This window comes from Bombina bombina, chromosome 1 (genome assembly GCF_027579735.1).
Source record: "Bombina bombina isolate aBomBom1 chromosome 1, aBomBom1.pri, whole genome shotgun sequence".
In the NCBI taxonomy this organism is placed as follows: Eukaryota; Metazoa; Chordata; class Amphibia; order Anura; family Bombinatoridae; genus Bombina; species Bombina bombina.
Window position 1 is genome coordinate 1,563,228,659 of NC_069499.1, and position 21,655 is coordinate 1,563,250,313.

The 21,655-nt window shown below is 44.3% G+C and overlaps 1 protein-coding gene across 4 annotated transcripts in view; it reads right to left on the reverse strand.

Moving 5' to 3' along the window:
- Positions 1 to 307: 307 nt before the first annotated feature.
- Positions 308 to 21,655, reverse strand: part of SEPTIN9 (septin 9) — a 618,133-nt gene continuing 596,785 nt past the window's right edge. For all 4 annotated transcript variants that reach the window (XM_053709672.1, XM_053709686.1, XM_053709679.1 and 1 more), the window contains 2 exons: positions 14,115 to 14,166; positions 308 to 1,686 (listed from right to left, as the gene is read on the reverse strand). In XM_053709672.1, coding sequence (XP_053565647.1) covers positions 1,563 to 1,686; positions 14,115 to 14,166 — 176 coding nt within the window. In that variant the 3' untranslated portion in view covers positions 308 to 1,562. The remainder of the gene's footprint in view (positions 1,687 to 14,114; positions 14,167 to 21,655) is intronic.

Consider the following 21,655-nt stretch of genomic DNA (forward strand, 5'->3'; position numbering starts at 1 on the left):
GGTATCAGGGCACCTACCTCTCAGCTCCTGCTAATACACAGGTATTAGGCACCTACGTCTCAGCTCCTGCTAATACACAGGCATCAGGGAACCTACCTCTCAGCTCCTACTAATACACAAGTATCAGGGCGCCTAGGTCTCAGCTCCTGCTAATACACAGGTATCAGGGCACCCATCTCTACAGAGGTATAAGGAAATGTACCTCTCTGTCTACAACAAACATTATGATGAGTTACTCTCTCAAGCAGAAATCTGCACAGATCAGCAGATTTATAAATTTTATTGGTGGAGAAAGGAAAATGAAACATTTTGCATTTGCAACATTTATTTTAGGAAATACATTTTAAAACACATTTTATTATTTATACAAAAAGACTAGTTTTCCATAATGCATATAAATCAAATTAAAGGCCACTTTAAGAAATATTGTTTTTTTTTAATTATTTTAGCCCTCCAAAAACAAAACAAAACAAAAAACACAAAAACAAAAAATGTATTCTAAAAGAAAAAAAAAAACATTTTGACAAAGAACAACAATATAATAATATCACACAGACAGGGTGGCGAGTTTTGAAGTGCATTGAGCGACCTCCCCTTCATACCTTAAATTTTAACATTTGAAATAGATATCTTTCAGATAATATACTTTATTTGCTAAAATATAGCAACTCGACAAGTATTATATTTTTTTTTATTTTTTATTTTTTTTCTCTTTCATAGTCTGAATGTAGATCTGAAGGCAGAGGGAAGATAGGAGTGCGAGAGTTCACAAAATGACCGAGCTACAGATATATTATAAAAAATTAAATAATTAAAAAAAAAAAAAAAAAAAATTACGCACGGGTTTCTTGTATTGAGGAAATGTGTAGTAATGGGTAATCATTTACTTTCGAAGACAAATTTAATAAATGCTTCAGTGGTTTCACTGCGAAACCCTGACCACGAACAGTCTGAAAATTCATCTCTAAAAGCCCTTCAATTCAACCTTCCAATCACTTCCATCCCGCTACCACTTTAACGGTGCAATATACAGTTCTCCCCCTTTCTTTGAGTCCACTTGCCACATACCAAAACCTAAACTTTTTTCCTAATGGTGCAATAAATACTACATTATCAGGGGCATATACATTCACTTTTGATGTGTGAATTCACCACTTACAAGTTTGGCAAACAGAAGCAACCCTAGCTCAGAAACTCCCTCTCTCAAACAAACACGGCCTATCTGCCTCTCGTAAAACAAACCTGTCACACACTCAGGGGAGAGTTCTTCCTAATAAGAATTTAGGTAAAAGTGGGGTAGGTATTGTGAACTGCTAAATGGGCAGTTACAGTGTATGAAGCTATTTGACCAATGAAATGTCAAGAAGATAGATAGAGCACCATACAGTTTTCTGAATTTTATGGCACATTCTAAATCACAAAATTAAGATCAGAGGAACTCTCCCCCCTAAAATAAGTCACTTCCCCCAATTCTATGGCACATAAATCAGACGTCACAAGGAGTCCTTCCCCCTGGGAGTAGAAGACAGACTTGGGCAGGTGGAATGATGGAAGTCAGGACGTTACATCTCGTTGTCTCTCTCTGATGTGCCATTGGACATGCCGTTGCTTTCCTGAAGTCTCCTCACGCGGTACGCCTCAAAGTGGATACTGCTGGTGATGTCTTTAATGTTTTGCATGTGCGTCCTGTGAGGCAGAAAAGCACAGCTGTATCAATGCATCAGGGCACATTGAGGAGGGGCACTCACAATGTACTAGTGAACAGACAGCATCATTAACAAGGACATGAAAAGCAAAAACATAATTTATGCTTACCTGATAAATTTATTTCTCTTGTAGTGTATCCAGTCCACGGATCATCCATTACTTGTGGGATATATTCCCTTCCCAACAGGAAGTTGCAAGAGGATCACCCACAGGAGAGCTGCTATATAGCTCCTCCCCTCACATGTCATATCCAGTCATTCGACCGAAACAAAACAAGAAAGGAGAAACCATAGGGTGCAGTGGTGACTGGAGTTTTTAATTAAAATTTAGATCTGTCTTAAAAAGACAGGGCGGGTCGTGGACTGGATACACTACAAGAGAAATAAATTTATCAGGTAAGCATAAATTATGTTTTCTCTTGTTAAGTGTATCCAGTCCACGGATCATCCATTACTTGTGGGATACCAATACCAAAGCTAAAGTACACGGATGATGGGAGGGACAAGGCAGGAACTTAAACGGAAGGAACCACTGCCTGTAGAACCTGTCTCCCAAAAACAGCCTCCGAAGAAGCAAAAGTGTCAAATTTGTAAAATTTTGAAAAGGTGTGAAGCGAAGACCAAGTCGCAGCCTTGCAAATCTGTTCAACAGAGGCCTCATTTTTAAAGGCCCAGGTGGAAGCCACAGCTCTAGTAGAATGAGCTGTAATCCTTTCAGGGGGCTGCTGTCCAGCAGTCTCATAGGCTAAACGTATTATGCTACGAAGCCAAAAGGAGAGAGAGGTTGCCGAAGCTTTTTGACCTCTCCTCTGTCCAGAGTAAGCGACAAACAGGGAAGAAGTTTGACGAAAATCTTTAGTTGCCTGTAAATAGAACTTCAGGGCACGGACTACGTCCAGATTATGCAAAAGACGTTCCTTCTTTGAAGAAGGATTAGGGCACAATGATGGAACAACAATCTCTTGATTGATATTCCTGTTAGAAACTACCTTAGGTAAAAACCCAGGTTTAGTACGCAGAACTACCTTGTCTGAATGGAAAATCAGATAAGGAGAATCACAATGTAAGGCAGATAACTCAGAGACTCTTCGAGCCGAGGAAATAGCCATCAAAAACAGAACTTTCCAAGATAAAAGCTTAATATCAATGGAATGAAGGGGTTCAAACGGAACTCCTTGGAGAACTTTAAGAACCATGTTTAAGCTCCACGGAGGAGCAACAGTTTTAAACACAGGCTTAATCCTAGCCAAAGCCTGACAAAAAGCCTGGACGTCTGGAACTTCTGCCAGATGCTTGTGCAAAAGAATAGACAGAGCAGAAATCTGTCCCTTTAACGAACTAGCAGATAAGCCCTTTTCCAAACCCTCTTGTAGAAAGGACAATATCCTAGGAATCCTAACCTTACTCCATGAGTAACTCTTGGATTCGCACCAATATAAGTATTTAAGCCATATCTTATGGTAGATTTTTCTGGTAACAGGCTTCCGTGCCTGTATTAAGGTATCAATAACTGACTCTGAGAAGCCACGCTTTGACAGGATCAAGCGTTCAATCTCCATGCAGTCAGCCTCAGAGAAATTAGATTTGGATGGTTGAAAGGACCTTGTATTAGAAGGTCCTGCTTCAGAGGCAGAGACCATGGTGGACAGGACGACATGTCCACTAGGTCTGCATACCAGGTCCTGCGTGGCCACGCAGGCGCTATCAGAATCACCGATGCTCTCTCCTGTTTGATCTTGGCAATCAGTCGAGGCAGCAGCGGAAACGGTGGAAACACATAAGCCATGTTGAAAACCCAAGGGGCTGCTAGGGCATCTATCAGCGCCGCTCCCGGGTCCCTGGACCTGGATCCGTAACGAGGAAGCTTGGCGTTCTGGCGAGACGCCATGAGATCCAGTTCTGGTTTGCCCCAACGATGAATCAGTTGAGCGAACACCTCCGGATGAAGTTCCCACTCCCCCGGATGAAAAGTCTGGCGACTTAGAAAGTCCGCCTCCCAGTTCTCCACGCCTGAGATGTGGATCGCTGACAGGTGGCAAGAGCGAGACTCTGCCCAGCGAATTATCTTGGAGACTTCTAACATCGCTAGGGAACTCCTGGTTCCCCCTTGATGGTTGATGTAAGCCACAGTCGTGATGTTGTCCGACTGAAATCTGATGAACCTCAGTGTTGCTAACTGAGGCCAAGCTAGAAGAGCATTGAATATTGCTCTTAACTCCAGAATATTTATTGGGAGGAGTTTCTCCTCCTGAGTCCACGATCCCTGAGCCTTCAGGGAGTTCCAGACTGCGCCCCAACCTAGAAGGCTGGCATCTGTTGTTACAATCGTCCAATCTGGCCTGCGAAAGGTCATGCCCTTGGACAGATGGACCCGAGAAAGCCACAAGAGAAGAGAATCTCTGGTCTCTTGATCCAGATTTAGTAGAGGGGACAAATCTGAGTAATCCCCATTCCACTGACTTAGCATGCATAATTGCAGCGGTCTGAGATGCAAGCGCGCAAATGGCACTATGTCCATTGCCGCTACCATTAAGCCGATAACTTCCATGCACTGAGCCACTGACGGGCGTGGAATGGAATGAAGGACACGGCAACCATTTAGAAGTTTTGATAACCTGGACTCCGTCAGGTAAATTTTCATCTCTACAGAATCTATAAGAGTCCCTAGGAAGGAGATTCTTGTGAGTGGCGATAGAGAACTCTTTTCCACGTTCACTTTCCACCCATGCGACCAGAAGTGAGCCCAGAACCTTTGTAAAAGATTCTCGGGCCGTAGCCAACCCGAAGGGAAGAGCTACAAACTGGTAATGCCTGTCTAGAAAGGCAAATCTCAGGTACCGATAATGATCTTTGTGAATCGGTATGTGAAGGTAGGCATCCTTTAAGTCCACTGTGGTCATGTACTGACCCTCTTGGATCATGGGTAGGATGGTTCGAATAGTTTCCATTTTGAATGATGGAACTCTTAGGAATTTGTTTAAGATCTTTAGGTCCAAGATTGGTCTGAAGGTTCCCTCTTTCTTGGGAACCACAAACAGATTTGAGTAAAATCCCTGCCCTTGTTCCGTCCGCCGAACAGGGTGGATGACCCCCATTACTAGGAGGTCTTGTACACAGCGTAGGAATGCCTCTTTCTTTATCTGGTTTTCTGATAACCTTGATAGATGGAATCTCCCTCGAGGAGGAGAAGCTTTGAAGTCCAGAAGATATCCCTGAGATATGATCTCCAAACGCCCAGGGATCCTGGACATCTCTTGCCCACGCCTGGGCGAAGAGAGAAAGTCTGCCCCCCACTAGATCCGTTTCCGGATAGGGGGCCGTTCCTTCATGCTGTCTTGGGGGCAGTAGTAGGTTTTCTGGCCTGCTTGCGCTTGTTCCAGGACTGGTTAGTTTTCCAGGCCTGTCTGTAACGAGCAACAGTTCCTTCCTGTTTTGGAGCGGAGGAAGTTGATGCTGCTCCTGCCTTGAAATTTCGAAAGGTACGAAAATTAGACAGTTTGGCCTTTGATTTGGCCCTGTCCTGAGGAAGGGTATGACCCTTACCTCCAGTAATGTCAGCAATAATTTCTTTCAAGCCGGGCCCGAATAAGGTCTGCCCCTTGAAAGGAATATTAAGTAATTTAGATTTAGAAGTCACGTCAGCTGACCAGGATTTAAGCCATAGCACTCTCCGCGCCTGGATGGCGAATCCGGAGTTCTTAGCCGTTAGTTTAGTCAAATGTACAATGGCCTCAGAAACAAATGCATTAGCTAGCTTAAGTGATTTAAGCTTGTCCATAATTTCATCCAATGGAGCTGTGTGAATGGCCTCTTCCAGAGACTCAAACCAGAATGCCGCAGCAGCAGTGACAGGCGCAATGCATGCAAGGGGCTGCAAGATAAAACCTTGTTGAACAAACATTTTCTTAAGGTAACCTTCTAATTTTTTATCCATTGGATCCGAAAAAGCACAACTATCCTCCACCGGGATAGTGGTACGCTTAGCTAAAGTAGAAACTGCTCCCTCCACCTTAGGGACCGTCTGCCATATGTCCCGTGTAGTGGCGTCTATTGGAAACATTTTCCTAAATATAGGAGGAGGGGAAAAGGGCACACCGGGTCTATCCCACTCCTTGCTAATAATTTCTGTAAGCCTTTTAGGTATAGGAAAAACGTCAGTACACACCGGTACCGCATAGTATCTATCCAGCCTACACAATTTCTCTGGAATTGCAACTGTGTTACAGTCATTCAGAGCAGCTAAAACCTCCCCAAGCAATACACGGAGGTTCTCAAGCTTAAATTTAAAATTAGAGATCTCTGAATCAGGTTTCCCCGGATCAGATCCGTCACCCACAGAATGAAGCTCTCCGTCCTCATGTTCTGCAAACTGTGACGCAGTATCAGACATGGCTCTTACAGCACCAGCGCGCTCTGCATCTCTCCTAATCCCAGAGCTATCGCGCTTGCCTCTCAATTCTGGCAATCTAGATAATACTTCTGACAGGGTATTATTCATGATTGTAGCCATGTCCTGTAAAGTAATTGCTATGGGCGTCTCTGATGTACTTGGCGCCATATTAGCACGCGCCCCCTGAGCGGGATGCGAAGGTACTGACACGTGAGGAGAGTTAGTCGGCATAACTTCCCCCTCGTCGTCTGGTGATAATTCTTTTATAGATAAAGACTGACCTTTATTATTTAAAGTGAAATCAATACATTTAGTACACATATTCCTATGGGGCTCCACACTGGCCTTCAAACATAATGAACAAACAGATTCATCTGTGTCAGACATGTTTAAACAGACTAGCAATGAGACTAGCAAGCTTGGAAAACACTTTAAAATAAGTTTACAAGCAATATAAAAAACGCTACTTTAAGAAGCACAAAACCTGTCTGAAGTTGAAATAACAATGAACCAAATCAGTTATACCAACCAATTTTCACAGTAAATGAATTAAGCTAGCAGAGCATTGCACCCACTTGCAAATGGATGATTAATCCCTTAATACCCAAAACGGATAATCAATAGAGAAAAAAACGTTTTTAACACAGTCAAACACACTGTCACAGGTCTGCTGTGACTGATTACCTCCCTCAAAATGACTTTTGAAGTCCCTTGAACTCTCTAGAGACGTCCTGGATCATGCAGGAAGAAGCAGGAAGACTGAGTCTGAATTTTTACTGCGCAAAAAAAGCGCTAAAATAGGCCCCTCCCACTCATTATTACAACAATGGGAAGCCTCAGTTAACTGTTTCTATGCAGAAATTAAGTCAGCCATGTGGAAAAAAATATGCCCCAATAAGTTTTATCACCAATGTACCTTAAAAAACGATTAAACATGCCAGCAAACGTATTAAAACATCTTTTTTTTTTTTTTTTTTTAAAGAGTATGTATCTCTATTGATAAGCCTGATACCAGTCGCTTCCACTGCATTTAAGGCTTTACTACATTACTTCAGTATTAGCAGCATTTTCTTAGTCAAATTCCATTCCTTAGAAAATTATTTTACTGCACATACATTAATAAGCCTGATACCAGTCGCTTTCACTGCATTTAAGGCTTTACTTACATTACTTCGGTATCAGCAGCATTTTCTTAGTCAATTCCATTCCTTAGAAAAACATAATTTATGCTTACCTGATAAATTCCTTTCTCCTGTAGTGTAGTCAGTCCACGGGTCATCATTACTTCTGGGATATTAACTCCTCCCCAACAGGAAGTGCAAGAGGATCACCCAAGCAGAGCTGCTATATAGCTCCTCCCCTCTACGTCACACCCAGTCATTCGACCGAGAACCAAACGAGAAAGGAGAAACTATAGGGTGCAGTGGTGACTGGAGTATAATTTAAAATTTAGACCTGCCATAAAAAACAGGGCGGGCCGTGGACTGACTACACTACAGGAGAAAGGAATTTATCAGGTAAGCATAAATTATGTTTTCTCCTGTTAAGTGTAGTCAGTCCACGGGTCATCATTACTTCTGGGATACCAATACCAAAGCTAAAGTACACGGATGACGGGAGGGACAGGCAGGATCTTTATACGGAAGGAACCACTGCCTGAAGAACCTTTCTCCCAAAAACAGCCTCCGAAGAAGCAAAAGTGTCAAATTTGTAAAATTTGAAAAAAGTATGAAGAGAAGACCAAGTTGCAGCCTTGCAAATCTGTTCAACAGAGGCCTCATTCTTAAAGGCCCAAGTGGAAGCCACAGCTCTAGTAGAATGAGCTGTAATTCTTTCAGGAGGCTGCTGTCCAGCAGTCTCATAGGCTAAACGTATTATGCTACGAAGCCAAAAGGAGAGAGAGGTAGCAGAAGCTTTTTGACCTCTCCTCTGTCCAGAATAAACGACAAACAGGGAAGAAGTTTGGCGAAAATCTTTAGTTGCCTGTAAATAAAATTTCAGGGCACGGACTACATCCAGATTGTGTAGAAGTCGTTCCTTCTTTGAAGAAGGATTAGGACACAATGATGGAACAACAATCTCTTGATTGATATTCCTATTAGTGACTACCTTAGGTAAGAACCCAGGTTTAGTACGCAGAACTACCTTGTCTGAATGAAAAATCAGATAAGGAGAATCACAATGTAAGGCCGATAACTCAGAGACTCTTCGAGCCGAGGAAATAGCCATTAAAAAACAGAACTTTCCAAGATAACAATTTGATATCAATGGAATGAAGGGGTTCAAACGGAACACCCTGTAAAACGTTAAGAACTAAATTTAAGCTCCATGGTGGAGCAACAGTTTTAAACACAGGCTTAATCCTGGCCAAAGCCTGACAAAAAGCCTGAACGTCTGGAACTTCTGACAGACGTTTGTGTAAGAGAATGGACAGAGCTGAGATCTGTCCCTTTAAGGAACTAGCAGATAAACCCTTTTCTAAACCTTCTTGTAGAAAAGACAATATCCTAGGAATCCTAACCTTACTCCATGAGTAACTCTTGGATTCGCACCAATTTACGCCATATTTTATGGTAAATCTTTCTGGTAACAGGTTTCCTAGCCTGTATTAAGGTATCAATTACTGACTCCGAAAATCCACGCTTTGATAAAATCAAGCGTTCAATTTCCAAGCAGTCAGCTTCAGAGAAGTTAGATTTTGATGTTTGAAAGGACCCTGAATCAGAAGGTCCTGTCTCAGAGGCAGAGACCAAGGTGGACAGGATGACATGTCCACTAGATCTGCATACCAGGTCCTGCGTGGCCACGCAGGCGCTATTAGAATCACTGATGCTCTCTCCTGTTTGATCCTGGCAATCAATCGAGGAAGCATCGGGAAGGGTGGAAACACATAAGCCATCCCGAAGGTCCAAGGTGCTGTCAAAGCATCTACCAGGCCCGCTCCCGGATCCCTGGACCTGGACCCGTAACAAGGAAGCTTGGCGGTCTGGCGAGACGCCATGAGATCTATCTCTGGTTTGCCCCATCGTCGAAGTATTTGGGCAAAGACCTCTGGATGAAGTTCCCACTCCCCCGGATGAAAAGTCTGACGACTTAGGAAATCCGCCTCCCAGTTCTCCACTCCCGGAATGTGGATCGCTGACAGGTGGCAAGAGTGAGACTCTGCCCAGCGTATTATCTTTGATACTTCCATCATCGCTAGGGAGCTTCTTGTCCCTCCTTGATGGTTGATGTAAGCTACAGTCGTGATGTTTTCCGACTGAAACCTGATGAACCTCTGAGTTGTTAACTGAGGCCAAGCCAGAAGGGCATTGAGAACTGCTCTCAATTCCAGAATGATTATTGGAAGGAGACTCTCCTCCTGAGTCCATGATCCCTGAGCCTTCAGGGAATTCCAGACAGTGCCCCAACCTAGTAGGCTGGCGTCTGTTGTTACAATTGTCCAATCTGGCCTGCTGAAGGGCATCCCCCTGGACAGATGTGGCCGAGAAAGCCACCATAGAAGAGAATTTCTGGTCTCTTGATCCAGATTCAGAGTAGGGGACAAATCTGAGTAATCCCCATTCCACTGACTTAGCATGCACAATTGCAGCGGTCTGAGATGAAGGCGTGCAAAGGGTACTATGTCCATTGCCGCTACCATTAAGCCGATTACCTCCATGCATTGAGCCACTGACGGGTGTTGAATGGAATGAAGGACACGGCAAGCATTTTGAAGCTTTGTTAACCTGTCTTCTGTCAGGTAAATCTTCATTTCTACAGAATCTATAAGAGTCCCCAAGAAGGGAACTCTTGTGAGTGGAAAGAGAGAACTCTTCTCTTTGTTCACCTTCCACCCATGCGACCTTAGAAATGCCAGTACTAACTCTGTATGAGACTTGGTAGTTTGAAAGCTTGACGCTTGTATCAGAATGTCGTCTAGGTACGGAGCCACTGAAATTCCTTGCGGTCTTAGTACCGCCAGAAGAGAGCCCAGAACCTTTGTGAAGATTCTTGGAGCCGTAGCCAATCCGAATGGAAGAGCTACAAACTGGTAATGCCTGTCTAGGAAGGCAAACCTTAGATACCAGTAATGATCTTTGTGAATCGGTATGTGAAGGTAAGCATCCTTTAAATCCACTGTGGTCATGTACTGACCCTTTTGGATCATGGGTAAGATTGTCCGAATAGTTTCCATTTTGAACAATGGAACTCTTAGGAATTTGTTTAGGATCTTTAAATCCAAGATTGGTCTGAAGGTTCCTTCTTTCTTGGGAACCACAAACAGATTTGAGTAAAACCCCTGTCCGTGCTCCGACCGCGGAACCGGGTGGATCACTCCCATTAGTAAAAGATCTTGTACACAGCGTAGAAACGCCTCTTTCTTTATTTGGTTTGTTGACAACCTTGAAAGATGAAATCTCCCTTTTGGGGGAGAGGTTTTGAAATCCAGGAGATATCCCTGAGATATGATCTCTAACGCCCAGGGATCCTGGACATCTCTTGCCCAAGCCTGGGCGAAGAGAGAAAGTCTGCCCCCCACTAGATCCGTTCCCGGATCGGGGGCCCTCAATTCATGCTGTCTTAGGGGCAGCAGCAGGTTTTCTGGCCTGCTTGCCCTTGTTCCAGGACTGGTTAGGTTTCCAGCCTTGTCTGTAGCGAGCAACAGCTCCTTCCTGTTTTGGTGCAGAGGAAGTTGATGCTGCTCCTGCCTTGAAGTTACGAAAGGCACGAAAATTAGACTGTCTAGCCCTAGGTTTGGCTCTGTCTTGAGGCAGGGCATGGCCTTTACCTCCTGTAATGTCAGCGATAATTTCTTTCAAACCGGGCCCGAATAAGGTCTGCCCCTTGAAAGGTATGTTAAGTAATTTAGATTTAGAAGTAACATCAGCTGACCAGGATTTTAGCCACAGAGCTCTACGTGCTTGAATGGCGAATCCGGAATTCTTAGCCATAAGTTTAGTTAAATGTACTACGGCATCTGAAATAAATGAATTAGCTAGCTTAAGGGTTTTAAGCTTGTTTGAAATCTCATCTATAGTTGCTGAGTCAAGAGTCTCTTCCAGAGACTCGGACCAAAATGCGGCCGCAGCCGTGACAGACGCAATACATGCAAGGGGTTGCAATATAAAACCTTGTTGAACAAACATTTTCTTAAGGTAACCCTCTAACTTTTTATCCATTGGATCTGAAAAAGCACAGCTATCCTCCACCTTAGCCAGAGTAGAAACTGCTCCCTCCACCTTAGGGACCGTCTGCCATAAGTCCCGTGTGGTGGCGTCTATTGGAAACATTTTTCTAAATACAGGAGGGGGGGGGGGGGGGGGAAGGGTACACCGGGCCTATCCCACTCCTTAGTAATTATCTCTGTAAGCCTCTTAGGTATAGGAAATACGTCAGTACTCGCTGGTACCGCATAGTATCTATCCAGCCTACATAATTTCTCTGGGATTGCAACGGTGTTACAATCATTCAGAGCCGCTAATACCTCCCCTAGCAGTACACGGAGGTTTTCTAGTTTAAACTTAAAATTTGAAATGTCTGAATCCACTCTATTTGGATCAGATCCGTCACCTGCAGATTGAAGCTCTCCGTCCTCATGTTCTGCAAATTGTGACGCAGTATCTGACATGGCCCTATTATTATCAGCGCACTCTGTTCTCACCCCAGAGTGATCTCGCTTACCTCTAAGTTCTGGTAATTTAGACAAAACTTCAGTCATAACATTAGCCATGTCCTGTAAGGTGATTTGTAATGGCCGCCCTGAAGTACTCGGCGTTACAATATCACGCACCTCCCGAGCGGGAGATGCAGGTACTGACACGTGAGGCAAGTTAGTCGGCATAACTTCCCCCTCGTTGTTTGGTGAATGATGTTCAACTTGTACAGATTGACTTTTATTTAAAGTAGCATCAATGCAATTAGTACATAAATTTCTATTGGGCTCCACCTTGGCTTTTGCACATATAGCACAGAGATATTCCTCTGAGTCAGACATGTTTAACAAACTAGCAATTAGACTAGCAAGCTTGGAAATACTTTTCAACTCAATTTACAAGTAATATGCAAAACGTACTGTGCCTTTAAGAAGCACAGAAAAGAACTATGACAGTTGAATAACAATGAACCGGATAAGTTATAAAAACCACATTTTTCCCGGTAAAGGCATAAATTTAGCAAAGGATTGCCCCCATTAGCAATGGATAACTAACCCTTAATAGCAGAAAAAAATGTACAAAATATAAACGTTTTTTATCACAGTCAAAGCACAATCTCACAGGTCTGCTGTGAGTGATTACCTCCCTCAAAATAAGTTTTGAAGACCCTTGAGCTCTGTAGAGACGATCCGGATCATGCAGGGAGAGAAAACAGACTTGTGACTGAATTTCTGATGCGTAGCAAAAGCGCCAAAATAGGCCCCTCCCCCTCACACACAACTGTGAGGGAAGTTCAGTAAAACTGTCTTAAATTTAAAATAAACGACAGCCAAGTGGAAAACCAGTGCCCAAAACAATTTTTCACCAAGTACCTCAGATAATTAAACGATTTAACATACCAGCAAACGTTTAAAATCTAATAATATGAAATGTTATTAAAAAGCCTGCTGCTAGTCGTTCCCACTGCAAGATAGGCTAAAAGTTATATGCATACAGTATTGTCCCAGTGAAGTGCCATTCCCCAGAATACTGAAGTGTAAACATATATATATACATAACAGCCTGATACCAGTTGCTACTACTGCATTTAAGGCTGAACTTACATTATATCGGTATTGGCAGTATTTTCTTAGTCAATTCCATTCCTCAGAAAATAATATACTGCAACATACCTCTTTGCAGGTGAACCTGCCCGCTGTCCCCTGATCTGAAGTTTACCTCACTCCTCAGAATGGCCGAGAACAGCAAAATGAATCTTAGCTACGCCGACTAAGATCATACAAAAACTCAGGTAGATTCTTCTTCAAACTCTACCTGAGAAGGAACAACACACTCCGGTGCTGTTTAAAATAACAAACTTTTGATTGAAGATATAAAAACTAAGTATAATCACCACAGTCCTCTCACACATCCTATCTATTAGTTGGGTGCAAGAGAATGACTGGGTGTGACGTAGAGGGGAGGAGCTATATAGCAGCTCTGCTTGGGTGATCCTCTTGCACTTCCTGTTGGGGAGGAGTTAATATCCCAGAAGTAATGATGACCCGTGGACTGACTACACTTAACAGGAGAAAATATTTTACTGCACATACCTTAATTGCAGGAGACCCCGCACGCCATTCCCTTTCTGAAGTTACCCCACTCCTCAGAATGTGTGAGAACAGCCAGTGGATCTTAGTTACTTCTGCTAAGATCATAGAAAACGCAGGCAGATTCTTCTTCCAAATACTGCCTGAGAAAAAAAAAAACAGCACACTCCGGTGCCATTTAAAAATAACGAACTTTTGATTGAAGAAATAATTAAGTATAAAACACCACAGTCCTCTCACAACCTCAATCTATGTTGAGGGTTGCAAGAGAATGACTGGATATGACATGTGAGGGGAGGAGCTATATAGCAGCTCTGCTGTGGGTGATCCTCTTGCAACTTCCTGTTGGGAAGGGAATATATCCCACAAGTAATGGATGATCCGTGGACTGGATACACTTAACAAGAGAAATTTAATTTTCATAATTCAGTTTAGAATGTGAATAAAACAAAATTGTCTAGCTTAATTCCATTACCCATGGTATCTTTTGCTAAAACTTTGCACCTGTCAATAAGGTCATACTGAGGTAGAATAGGGGGTGTGCACGTGTCTCGAGCACAGTTATAGTAGCTTATCATATATGTTACAGCCAACTCTAAACACTTGTGCCTTTAACGGAGGAGAAATTTCCCATAGTATATAAGCCTGGTCCCATCCATAGGGCACATCACCCACAAAAACCAGACATTCCCCTCTGTAAAACTAAACCCAGATGTCCCTCTGCATGTGACCATACTGATAAACTACATCATTGTCTTCCTCCTTCTCGGTGTGCACGTCACAAAGCACTCACCTGATAAGAAGGTCCCGCAGACAGGCAAATTCACAGTGTCCCGTGTTTTCCACTGTAAGGGCAAGAAATGAGAGTTAGCCATGTGCCAGAAATGTTGAAAGAATGAGGACAGATCCGTAGGTGACACATTTAACCAAAACTCTAAGGCCTCATTTCTATTGCTGTTATAAACTATGTAAACTGGTGGTAACAAGAATCCCTATGGAGATGTTATTTTATTAATCACTAGTTTAAAACAGCAACAAAGCCTAAGTGTCCACTAGGTGGCAGACACAGCGCACACTGCCAGACAACCAACAGAAGTGTGACTGCTAGGCTAAAAGAAAAAAGAATCCACTAACGTACACAGGATTCCTCTACAGAAAATGATTTGTCCCCATAGACTTTCATGAGATCACTCTACAATAAACTGTCTCCGGGTGTCTCGTGTTGTACAAAACAAATCACTAATAACTTTCATAGGCTTTAATCTGTTGCACAGAGGGTTAAACACGTGTTGTGCTGGACACAGCGGGGCTGAAGTCAGAGCTCACATGGGCCTGCAGAGGGGGGTGCAGGAATCCCCGCTCTGAATTAAAAGCATACGTGGCAGGAAAGTGGAGCCACAGATCCTACCTCAGCTTCTTAAATTGTCAAACTGCTAAAGCATCAGGGAAATTGTACTGAAAGCTTTCTTGTACAGTAGCATAATAAGGGAGGTTCAAACTAAGTTATTGTTCAGTGTTTGTGAAGAGCCTGTATTGTACAGAGAAAGAATATACCATATATTGTACTGTAAGGGGATCACACCATAAACTGTACTGTAGGGGGGGAGAATCACACAATAATCTGTACTGTGGGGGGGGGGGGGGGGAATCAAAGCATAAACTGTACTGTAAGGGGGATCACACCATAATCTGTACTGTGGGGGGGGGGAATCAAAGCATAAACTGTACTGTAAGGGGGATCACACCATAATCTGTACTGTAATGGGAGGGGGGGGGATCACACCATAAACTGTACTGTAAGGGGATCACACCATAAACTGTACTGTAAGGGGATCACACCATAAACTGTACTGTAAGGGGATCACACAATAAACTGTACTGTAAGGGGATCACACCATAAACTGTACTGTAAGGGGGGGGGGGGGGAATCACACCATAAACTGTACTGTAGGGGGGGAGGATCACACCATAAACTGTATTGTAGGGGGGAGGATCACACCATAAACTGTATTGTAGGGGAGAGGATCACACCATAAACTGTACTGTAGGGGGGAGGATCACACCATAAACTGTACTGTAGGGGGGGAGGATCACACCATAAACTGTACTATAGCGGGGGAGGATCACACCATAAACTGTACTGTAGGGGGGAGGATCACACCATAAACTGTACTGTAGGGGGGAGGATCACACCATAAACTGTACTGTAAGGGGGATCACACTATAAATTGTACTGTAGGGGGGGAGGATCACACCATAAACTGTACTGTAGGGGGGGATCACACTATAATCTGTACTGTAGGGGGAGGGGGGGGGAATCAAAGCATAAACTGTACTGTAAGGGGGATCACACCATAAACTGTACTGTAGGGGGGGGAGAATCACACCATAAACTGTACTGTAGGGGGGGGAGGATCACACAATAAACTGTAATGTAAGGGGGATCACACTATAAACTGTAGTGTAGGGGGAGGATCACACCATAATCTGTACTGTAGGGGGGGGGGGGAATCAAGCATAAACTGTACTGTAAGGGGGATCACACCATAATCTGTACTGTAATGGGGGGGGGATTACACCATAAACTGTACTGTAAGGGGATCACACCATAAACTGTACTGTAGGGGGAGAGGATCACACCATAAACTGTACTGTAGGGGGGATCACACTATAAATTGTACTGTAGGGGGGGAGGATCACACCATAAACTATACTGTAGGGGGGGGTCACACCATAAACTATACTGTAGGGGGGGATCACACCATAATCTGTACTGTAGGGGGGGGGGGGAATCAAAGCATAAACTGTACTGTAAGGGGGATCACACCATAATCTGTACTGTAATGGTGGGGGGGGGGGAGAATTACACCATAAACTGTACTGTAAGGGGGTCACACCATAAACTGTACTGTAAGGGGATCACACCATAAACTGTACTGTAAGGGGATCACACCATAAACTGTACTGTAAGGGGATCACACCATAAACTGTACTGTATGGGGGGATCACACCATAAACTGTACTGTATGGGGGGAAATCACACCATAAACTGTACTGTAGAGGGGGAATCACACCATAAACTGTACTGTAGAGGGGGAATCACACCATAAACTGTACTGTAGGGGGGGAATCACACCATAAACTGTACTGTAGGGGGGGAATCACACCATAAACTGTACTGTAGGGGGAATCACACCATAAACTGTACTGTAGGGGGGATCACACCATAAACTGTACTGTAGCGGGGGGGGGGGGATCACACCATAAACTGTACTGTAGCGGGGGGGGGGGATCACACCATAAACTGTACTGTAGCGGGGGGGGATCACACCATAAACAGTACTGTAGGGGGGGATCACACCATAAACTATACTGTAAGGGGGGGTGTCACACCATAAACTGTACTGTAGGGGGGGGGGGGGAATCACACCATAAACTGTACTGTAAGGGAGGTGATTACACCATAAACTGTACTGTAAGGGGGGGGGGGGAAAATCACACCATAAACTGTACTGTAGGGGGGGATCACACCATAAACTGTATTGTAGGGGGAGGGATCACACTATAAACTGTACTGTAGGGGGGGATCACAACATGTACTGTAGGGGGGATCACACCATACACTGTACTGTAGGGGGGATCACACCATACACTGTACTGTAGGGGGGAATCACATCAGGGAAATTGTACTGAAAGCTTTCTTGTACAGTAGCATAATGAGGGAGGTACAAACTGTGTATTGTTCAGTGTTTGTGAAGAGCCTGTATTGTACAGAGAAAGAATATACCCTACATTGTACTGTAAGGGGGGGATCAGACCATAAATTGTACTGTGGGGGGGGGTCACACCATAAACTGTACTGTAGGGGGGGGGGTCGCACCATAAACTGTACTGTTGGGGGGGGGATCACACCATAAACTGTACTGTAGGGGGGGGGGGGTCACACCATAAACTATACTGTAGGGGGGGGGATCACACCATAAACTGTACTGTAGGGGGGGTCACACCATAAACTGTACTGTAGGGGGGTCACACCATAAACTGTACTGTCAGGGGGGGATCACACCATAAACTGTACTGTAAGGGGAGGATCACACCATAAACTGTACTGTGGGGGGGGATTACACCATAAACTGTACTGTAAGGGGGATCAAACCATAAACTGTACTGTAGGGGGGGGAGGATCACACCATAAACTGTATTGTAGGGGGGGAGGATCACACCATAAACTGTATTGTAGGGGGGGGGGGATCACACCATAAACTGTATTGTAGGGGGGGAGGATCACACCATAAACTGTACTGTAGGGGGGAGGATCACACCATAAACTGTACTGTAGGGGGGGAGGATCACACTATAAACTGTCATGTAGGGGGGGAGGATCACACTATAAACTGTCCTGTAGGGGGGGAGGATCACACCATAAACTGTACTGTAGGGGGGGAGGATCACACCATAAACTGTACTGTAAGGGGGATCACACTATAAATTGTACTGTAGGGGGGGAGGATCACACCATAAACTGTACTGTAGGGGGATCACACTATAAACTGTACTGTAGGGGGGAATCACACTATAAACTGTACTGCAGGGGGGTCACACCATAAACTGTACTGTAAGGGGATCACACCATAAACTGTACTGTAAAGGGATCACGCCATAAACTGTACTGCAGGGGGGTCACACCATAAACTGTACTGTAGGGGGGAATCACACTATAAACTGTACTGCAGGGGGGTCACACCATAAACTGTACTGTAAGGGGATCACACCATAAACTGTACTGTAAAGGGATCACGCCATAAACTGTACTGCAGGGGGGTCACACCATAAACTGTACTGTAAGGGGATCACACCATAAACTATACTGTAGGGGGATCACATTATAAACTGTACTGTAGGGGGGGATCACACAATAAACTGTACTGCAGGGGTGTCACACCATAAACTGTACTGTAAGGGGATCACACCATAAACTGTACACTAGGAGTGATCACACTATAAACTGTACTGTAGGGGGGGTCACACTATAAACTGTACTGTAGGGGGGATCACACCATAATCTGTACTGTGGGGGGGGAATCACACTATAAACTGTACTGTAGGGGGATCACACCATACACTGTACTGTAGGGGGATCACACCATAAACTGTACTGTAGGGGGATCACACTGTAAACTGTACTGTAGGGGGGATCACACCATACACTGTACTGTAGGGGGGGGGGGGGGAAATCACACTGTAAACTGTACTGTAGGGGGGATCACACTATAAACTGTACTGTAGGGAAGATCACACTATAAACTGTACTGTAGGGGGGATCACACTATAAATTGTACTGTAGGGGGGATCACACTATAAATTGTACTGTAGGGGGGATCACACTATAAACTGTACTGTAGGGGGGGATCACACTATAAACTGTACTGTAGGGGGGATCACACTATAAACTGTACTGTAGGGGGATCACACCATAAATTGTACTGTTGGGGGGATCACACCATAAATTGTACTGTTGGGGGGATCACACCATAAACTGTACTGTAGGGGGATCACACCATAAACTGTACTGTAGGGGGGATCACACTATAAACTGTACTGTAGGGGGGATCACACTATAAACTGTACTGTAGGGGGATCACACTATAAACTGTACTGTAGGGGAATCACACTATAAACTGTACTGTAGGGGGATCACACTATAAACTGTACTGTAGGGGGATCACACTATAAACTGTACTGTAGGGGGGATCACACTATAAACTGTACTGTAGGGGGGGATCACACCATAAATTGTACTGTAGGGGGGATCACACTATAAACTGTACTGTAGGGGGGATCACACCATAAATTGTACTGTAGGGGGATCACACTATAAACTGTACTGTAGGGGGATCACACCATAAACTGTACTGTAGGGGGGATCACACCATAAACTGTACTGTAGGGGGGATCACACCATAAACTGTACTGTAGGGGGGATCACACCATAAACTGTACTGTAGGGGGATCACACCATAAACTGTACTGTAGGGGGGATCACACCATAAACTGTACTGTAGGGGGATCACACCATACACTGTACTGTAGGGGGTATCACACCATAAACTGTACTGTAGGGGGGGATCACACTATAAACTGTACTGTAGTGGGGATCACACTATAAACTGTACTGTAGAGGGGATCACACCATAAACTGTACTGTAGGGGGATCACACCATAAACTGTACTGTAGGGGGGGATCACACTATAAACTGTACTGTAGGGGGGGGGGGGGAAATCACACTATAAACTGTACTGTAGGGAGATCACACTATAAACTGTAGTGTAGGGGGGATCACACCATAAATTGTACTGTAGAGGGGATCACACTATAAACTGTACTGTAGGGGGGATCACACCATAAATTGTACTGTAGGGGATCACACTATAAACTGTACTGTAGGGGGATCACACCATAAACTGTACTGTAGGGGGTATCACACCATAAACTGTACTGTAGGGGGATCACACCATAAACTGTACTGTAGGGGGATCACACCATAAACTGTACTGTAGGGGGATCACGCCATAAACTGTACTGCAGGGGGGTCACACCATAAACTGTACTGTAAGGGGATCACACCATAAACTATACTGTAGGGGGATCACACTATAAACTGTACTGTAGGGGGATCACATTATAAACTGTACTGTAGGGGGGGATCACACAATAAACTGTACTGCAGGGGGGTCACACCATAAACTGTACTGTAAGGGGATCACACCATAAACTGTACACTAGGAGTGATCACACTATAAACTGTACTGTAGGGGGGGTCACACTATAAACTGTACTGTAGGGGGGATCACACCATAATCTGTACTGTGGGGGGGAATCACACTATAAACTGTACTGTAGGGGGATCACACCATACACTGTACTGTAGGGGGGGGGATCACACCATAAACTGTACTGTAGGGGGATCACACTGTAAACTGTACTGTAGGGGGGGATCACACCATACACGGTACTGTAGGGGGGGGGGGGAAATCACACTGTAAACTGTACTGTAGGGGGGATCACACTATAAACTATACTGTAGGGAAGATCACACTATAAACTGTACTGTAGGGGGGATCACACTATAAATTGTACTGTAGGGGGGATCACACTATAAACTGTACTGTAGGGGGGATCACACTATAAACTGTACTGTAGGGGGGATCACACTATAAACTGTACTGTAGGGGGGATCACACTATAAACTGTACTGTAGGGGGATCACACCATAAAATGTACTGTTGGGGGGATCACACCATAAATTGTACTGTTGGGGGGATCACACCATAAACTGTACTGTAGGGGGATCACACCATAAACTGTACTGTAGGGGGGATCACACTATAAACTGTACTGTAGGGGGGATCACACTATAAACTGTACTGTAGGGGGGATCACACTATAAACTGTACTGCAGGGGGATCACACTATAAACTGTACTGTTGGGGGGATCACACTATAAACTGTACTGTAGGGGGATCACACTATAAACTGTACTGTAGGGGAATCACACTATAAACTGTACTGTAGGGGGATCACACTATAAACTGTACTGTAGGGGGGATCACACCATAAATTGTACTGTAGGGGGGATCACACTATAAACTGTACTGTAGGGGGGATCACACCATAAATTGTACTGTAGGGGGATCACACTATAAACTGTACTGTAGGGGGATCACACCATAAACTGTACTGTAGGGGGGATCACACTATAAACTGTACTGTAGGGGGGATCACACCATAAACTGTACTGTAGGGGGGATCACACCATAAACTGTACTGTAGGGGGATCACACCATAAACTGTACTGTAGGGGGATCACACCATACACTGTACTGTAGGGGGTATCACACCATAAACTGTACTGTAGGGGGATCACACCATACACTGTACTGTAGGGGGTATCACACCATAAACTGTACTGTAGGGGGGGATCACACTATAAACTGTACTGTAGGGGGGGATCACACTATAAACTGTACTGTAGGGGGATCACACTATAAACTGTACTGTAGTGGGGATCACACTATAAACTGTACTGTAGAGGGGATCACACCATAAACTGTACTGTAGGGGGATCACACCATAAACTGTACTGTAGGGGGGGATCACACTATAAACTGTACTGTAGGGGGGGGGAAATCACACTATAAACTGTACTGTAGGGGGATCACACTATAAACTGTAGTGTAGGGGGGATCACACCATAAATTGTACTGTAGAGGGGATCACACTATAAACTGTACTGTAGGGGGATCACACCATAAATTGTACTGTAGGGGATCACA